Genomic DNA, 6087 nt, shown 5'->3' on the forward strand with positions numbered 1-6087 from the left:
CTACTGCAGGTGACCGCCCCCCAGCCCATCACAGACCCGAGTCCCTCTCCGTGTGCGCACAGGAGCCCAGCGCTCCTCGCCCTCTGAGAAACCCCCGCCTGTACCGCAGGGCGTTGCCTGTCCGGCACACCATGCCGCCAAGTTCTCCACAAGCTGCTAATCCTGGAGCAGACACTGGGTCCACACCAAAAAGCGCCTTATATTTGGTCCTGTCAATCAATTCGGCATCTAAGTAGCAAATCGGGGATATAGCAAGCACTACTTCAGTTGCATTCCCTTTTCTCTCAGTAAAATAGGCTTTCAGAAGGGGGATTTAAGAACCAGTCAGAACAGGCTCGGGGACCCAGCAGGCAGGGACCCCAGCGCCCCCCAGCCAAGAGGGGTGTGTGCAAGCCTCCTGCTGGGAGGGCTCACCTCGCCCTACATGACTCAGCAGTGCAAGCATCTACGCTCAGAGCCACTGCCTGCATGTCAGAGGACGTCAGGAGCTTCATCTGGCTTGACTGGCCAGCGCAGATCCTGCCAGAGACACAGAGCAGAGAGGGCTGCGGGTGGCCATGAAGGCAGAGCCCCGCCTGTAGCAGGCGGGGCGGCACCCCCGTGCGGGACTCACGGCTGACGGGCTCGTATTTCCAAATCTAAAATCAGAACAAGGGGATCTTGATACTCTTCCAACAGACGCTGTCTTCCTGTTTGATGCTGTTCTGACTCAGCACCAGAATGTCACGGGGGGTCTGTAACGGCAACGTCATCCATGCTTCTGCTTAAAGGGCCACCAGGCTGTATAGAAACAGCCTGCTGTTTCCGTCTTGTAAGAAAGAAGCCTCCTGTCCCCTCCACTTGCCTCAGTCTCCCCACCACCCAATGGAGATGTGCTCCGTCCTAAGATGCCTTCTGAGGCCCAGGGTTTCCTCAGACCTGGAGGCCGGTCCGCTTCTGTAACTCGCAGTCAGTGTGCATCCATGCCGAGTCCAAGACGGGCCTAGCGTCCCCCAGCCTGGAAGCGGGCTGAGGACAGGTGAGCACCACCTATGAGCGAAGGGCCGTGATGAACAGCGGGGGAGTCTGTGTCCACGGACATACACACCCTCCTCTGCCACCAGTGCCAGGGAGGAAGGCAGTAACGGTGATAGGCAGTTAAAGAGTTTCTATGGCCCTTAACTGCTGCAAGTTAACAAAACAAGTTACGTGCTCCTCTCTGCCAGAGGAGGGCGGAGTTCTGACTTCCTGCGCTGTGAAAAGTCCCTGTGCTAACATGGCATCAGACCACAACCTTGAGGTCATCTTACAGCTACAACTGTCAAGACAAGTAGAGAGGGGATGTGGCTTCTGGCCTCTGGTAGAGGTCATAAGATGGTGGGGGAATCTTAGAAAACGGGGTTTGGGGTTCAGACGAGAAGACGCACGTGATCCCCGAGGGACGAGCTTGGGAGGAGGAGCGGCGAGGTGCCGGGGAGCACTGTTAGGCCCCCTTCCCTCCACTTCCCAGCCTGACTTCTGCTCTGCGCCCACCTGCCCTAACACCTCTGGGGCCCTGCATACTCGGCAGGAGCGATCCCCTCCCGGGAGCTTTCCAGTCCAAACCCAAGGTGCCAGATAGATGGTCTGGGGCTTCAGTGAGACAAAACAGGGCTACTGACAGGTCAGGGACGTGGGCACGCTGTCAGCAGCAAAATCGACTGCCGTCGATAACTGATACCAGCAGGATCGTTTCTCACTGGAACAGCGATTTCCCAATTAGGCTTTAACCATAAATATTTTCACAGTATTTACTGCAACAGCTATTTCAGAGGCTTCTCCTGACTCACTCTTCCAAAATTATCCCGAGGCTGCCAATGCGCTACTCAGGAGGAGGAGGAGGGGAGAAGAGATACCGGGGAGCTCCTTGATTAAACAGATGCCTCCCCAGGGTGCCCGCAGAGCTGGCCCATTCTGGTTTAGGGCTCTGGCTGGAGTTTTAATGACTGTGTTCTGCAGTTAAAGCTATTCTCCTGAAGGTGCCCACATGCAGTCTGAACCCGGGTGCAATCTGCCTGTGCTGGTGGGGCCCCGGCTGAATGTGTGGGTGCGTGCTGAAACCGCCGCCCACCAGCCCAGGGACGGCCCCTGGCAAGCATCCACCCACCTCGCGGGGTGGTCCCTTGAGAGCTTGCCTCAGAATTCTTGCCCTAATTGGCAGAGATGACAGCACTCTGGGGGCTGCCAGGGGTGGGGGAGGTGGGCATTCAGGGGTGCCTCCCCCAGAAAAACAGGGACCGAGTACTGTGGTAGTGGGGGTGGGGTGGGGACTGAAGAAAGCGTGTTCTAGGAGCACCAGAGGAGCAGGACCACTGGCATCACCCAGGCCACAAATCCCCGGGGGCGCTGAGAGGGTAGACAGAGACAGCTAGTCCCCTGGACACACGTCTCTCTTGCTTCAACAACAAACTCCTTTCAGCTGGACACATGGCTGCTGGACTAAGGATGATGTTTCTCTGCATCGCGTGCACCCGTGAGACTGTGCTGGTCAGTGAGAGGTGGACGGTTCGTGTCCTCAGGAGAAAGAGAGCGTCTTCTTCACTTCTCCCCTTCCTGATGGCCAGAATGTGGGTGTGATGGCAGGAGCTGGAGCAGCCACAGTGGGCCATAAAATGGACAACGGGAAACGGAGCAACAGAATAGAGCCTGGAGCTTCCGTATCAGGTCACATCATGGGGCTGTTATGCGCAAAAGAAACCCACCTCACCCCTGTCATTATGACCTCTGTTACAAAACCAAACCTACCTCCCAATTATAAACAGCTGTCAAGGCTGTATATCGTCACCCTGCTTATTTAACTTATATGCAGAGTACATCAGGAGAAATGTTGGCTTGGATGAAGCGTAAGTTGGCATCAACACTGCAGGGAGAAATATCAATAACCTCAGATATGCAGATGACACCACCCTTATGGCAGAAAGCAAAGAGGAACTAAAGAGCCTCTTGATGAAAGTGAAAGAGAGTGAAAAGGTGGCTTAAAACTCAACATTCAAAACACAAAGATCATGGCATCTGGTCCCATCACTTCATAGCAAATAGATGGGGAAACAATGACAGACTTTTATTTTCTTAGGCTCCAAAATCACTGCAGATGGTGACTACAGCCATGAAATTAAAAGATACTCACTCCTTGGAAAAAAAGCTATGACCAACCTAGACAGTGTATTAAAAAGCTAAGACATTACTGACAAAAGTCTGTCTAGTCAAAGCTATGGTTTTTCTAGTAGACATGTATGGATGTGAGAGTTGGACCATAAAGAAAGCTGATCGCCGAAGAATTGATGCTTTTGAACTGTGGTGTTGGGGAAGACTCTTGAGAAACCCTTGGACTATAAGGAAATCAAACTAGTCAATCTTAAAGGAAATCAGTCCTGAATATTGACTGGAAGGACTGATGCTGAAGCTGAAACTCCAATACTTTGGCCACCTGATGAGAAGAGCTGACTCACTGGAAAAGACCCTGATGCTGGGAAAGATCGAAGGCAGGAGGAGAAGGGGACGACAGAGGATGAGATGGTTGGATGGCTTCACTGACTCGATGGACCTGAGTTTGAGCAAGCTCCAGGAGCTGGTGATGGACAGGGAAGCCTGGCGTGCTGCAGCCCATGGGGTCGCAGAGTCGGACACAACTGAGCGATTGCACTGGATGAGTCCCTGTGGGAACAGCTGAATGCACCAGGGCACCCATTCATGGAAGAATATCATTTAGCCATTTAAAAGGACGCCTTCCAGGACCACGTGTCTCTGGGAAAATCTCTTAAAGCTTCCAATCCGTTCTCCTTATCAGGAAAACTGGGATGTTCTCGGTGTGTACGCTCTAAGAGTCTCGTGACTATTACATGGACTACTCCAGACAAAGCCGTTAGAAGTTCTTGTGGTGCCGAACAAGTAACGCACACGCTCAGCCACTTCAGTCACGCCTGGCTCTTTGCGACCCCCTGGGCAGGAGCCCACCAGGCTCTTCAGATTCTCCAGGCGAGAATACTGGAGTGGGCTGCCGTTTCCTCCTCCAGGGGATCTTCCTGACCCAGGGATTGAACCCGCATCTCCTGAGTCCCCAGCAGGATTCTTTACCACTAGCGCCAACTGGGAAGCCCTAACAAGTAACCGTCACTCGTTAAAACTGGCCCATGGAAGATGATTAAAAATGCTGATGATACTCTAAGAAATGAAAACAGCAGAGACTCAGTGGTCCAGCGTCATGGCAAAAGGCACAGGATTTGAAATCAGAGAACGGGCTGCTGGGATGAAGCAGGGGGACCTGGGGTGTGTGGCTCAATCTAATGCCTCTCCCTGGTAAACCAGAGACAAAGCACCAAGCCTGGGTGCAGGAGGAGCCCCAGGGTGGGCGAGGCTGGCACCACAAGTGGCTGATGACATGGGCTCTGGTCCGTCGAGGCGGACGAGGACTAGGAGGAGGCGTGAGAGCAGCCCCGGGGAGAGGGTGGCCTGCAGAGGTCTGGAGTCTTTCAGAACGTTTTCTGGATGTTGCAACTGTGTCCTTAAAGAAATGAAAGACTCGAGAAGGAAAAAAGCTGTTACGTATTCGATGACCAGTATGTTCCAATTTTGTAAATAACCACAACCCAGGCGTGGGAAGATGGTCGGGCCTCTCCTTTCGGAAGGGAGGGCTGGGGCAGCTGACAGCCAGCAGCGCCTTCCGCCTACCCTCGCCGGGGCGTTCCAGGCACGGGCCAGTGGGCGGCTTGCCCAGGGTGGGCCCTGGGCCACAAGCAACCCCGTCTACAGAGGTCTGGAGCTGGACCCCCAGAGGCAGTAGAGGCTCTGAGTTCTATAAGAACAACCAAAGAAAAACACGACAGTTCAGGAAACGGTTTTGAGAAACCTTTTATATATACAACCCCCAAATCAAAGGAATCTGACAATCCTAAGTGTCTTTAATCTGAAATATCTATTTCCTATTAAAAACGTGATACATTTTGCTAGAACATTTTAAAAACCAACACAGAGCTGGGCCTAGGAGGCTGGAGACGGCAGAGGCCAGATGTCTGCTCTGCTGGGCAGCGGTGTGGACCAGGGACAGTGAACACGGGACAGACGGCCAGCAAGGCGAGGAGATGGATCTGAGCAGGGTCGGGGAGGGCCCCCCTCCAGAGGCCAGGCTGCCCGTGGCCTGAACCTCGGGCTCAGAGGGTCCCAGCAGAGCAGGGCCAGGCAGGGTCCCCGGGAGGACCCCAGGCCATCTTCCCAGGGACATTCTTACCCCTCGGTGGGGAAGCGTCAGGTTTAAAACAAGCGAACGACAAGAAAATGACTCCTAAGTTGAGCTCCCAAGCTTTACAGTTTGGAAAATCAGACGGGGCAGGAAGTCCAATATATCTGAAAAAACAAGTACCTTCCGGACCTGCCTGGAAAACATCAAAGGTGATCCAGTCAGGTGAACGGGGGAGCTACAGAGATCAGAATTACCACGTGGAAGGTCCTGGCTTCATGAGGGTCACTGCCCAGTGAATGGGTGCTGCAGCGGGGGAGTCAAGTAGGGACCACAGGCCAGGCCTCTGGCAGCGGAGCCTCAGGTCGGACACCCGCTGAGCCCGCCGGCGCCGGGCTGCCGCCAGCTCAGGGCCCGGCTGCATCCCCGCGGATACACGGTCTCCAGGCTCCTGTCCCCAGGGCCACCCCTGCACAGAGCCCACCTCGGGCACCCCTGTTCCTCCCTGCGGGGCTTCCCAGACCTCAGGCTCCCTCGGAGGGGGTCACCTCAGTGGCCACCTGTCCTCCACACTGCATGCATGTGTGGTGCACACTGCAGGAGCGGACCACGCGTCACGGGGCGACGCGGGTGTGCACGCTGCAGGAGCGGACCACGCATCACCAGGTAACCAAGTCTACCAGGAGGTAAAGGCCAGGCCTGAGGCCGAAGGATTCCTTCCACAGGGATGCAGCAGCCCGGAGGTCACGGCTGAAGCCCAGCATCCAAGCCCTAGTGCAAGGGTCAGACTTCCCTGACCCTGGGTGAACCGTGCCAGGAGATGGACCACACACCTGCTCTGTGTGTGCAGAGTCACAGGGCAGAGCGCCAGGGGACAGCTGGAGGCCCTCCCTGCC

The 6087-nt window shown here is 55.1% G+C and overlaps 1 protein-coding gene across 1 annotated transcript in view; it reads right to left on the reverse strand.

The window, feature by feature from the left end:
- FOXK1 (forkhead box K1) overlaps positions 1–5615 on the reverse strand; it is a 20611-nt gene extending 14996 nt beyond the window's left edge. Inside the window, exons 1-3 of the mRNA XM_010845803.1 lie at positions 5449–5615; positions 425–519; positions 105–228 (exon numbers count right to left, since the gene is read on the reverse strand). Coding sequence (XP_010844105.1) covers positions 105–228; positions 425–519; positions 5449–5615 — 386 coding nt within the window. The remainder of the gene's footprint in view (positions 1–104; positions 229–424; positions 520–5448) is intronic.
- Positions 5616–6087: the final 472 nt, after the last annotated feature.

Source organism: Bison bison, unplaced genomic scaffold (assembly GCF_000754665.1).
Source record: "Bison bison bison isolate TAMUID 2011002044 unplaced genomic scaffold, Bison_UMD1.0 scf7180017864223, whole genome shotgun sequence".
NCBI classification, from domain to species: Eukaryota; Metazoa; Chordata; class Mammalia; order Artiodactyla; family Bovidae; genus Bison; species Bison bison.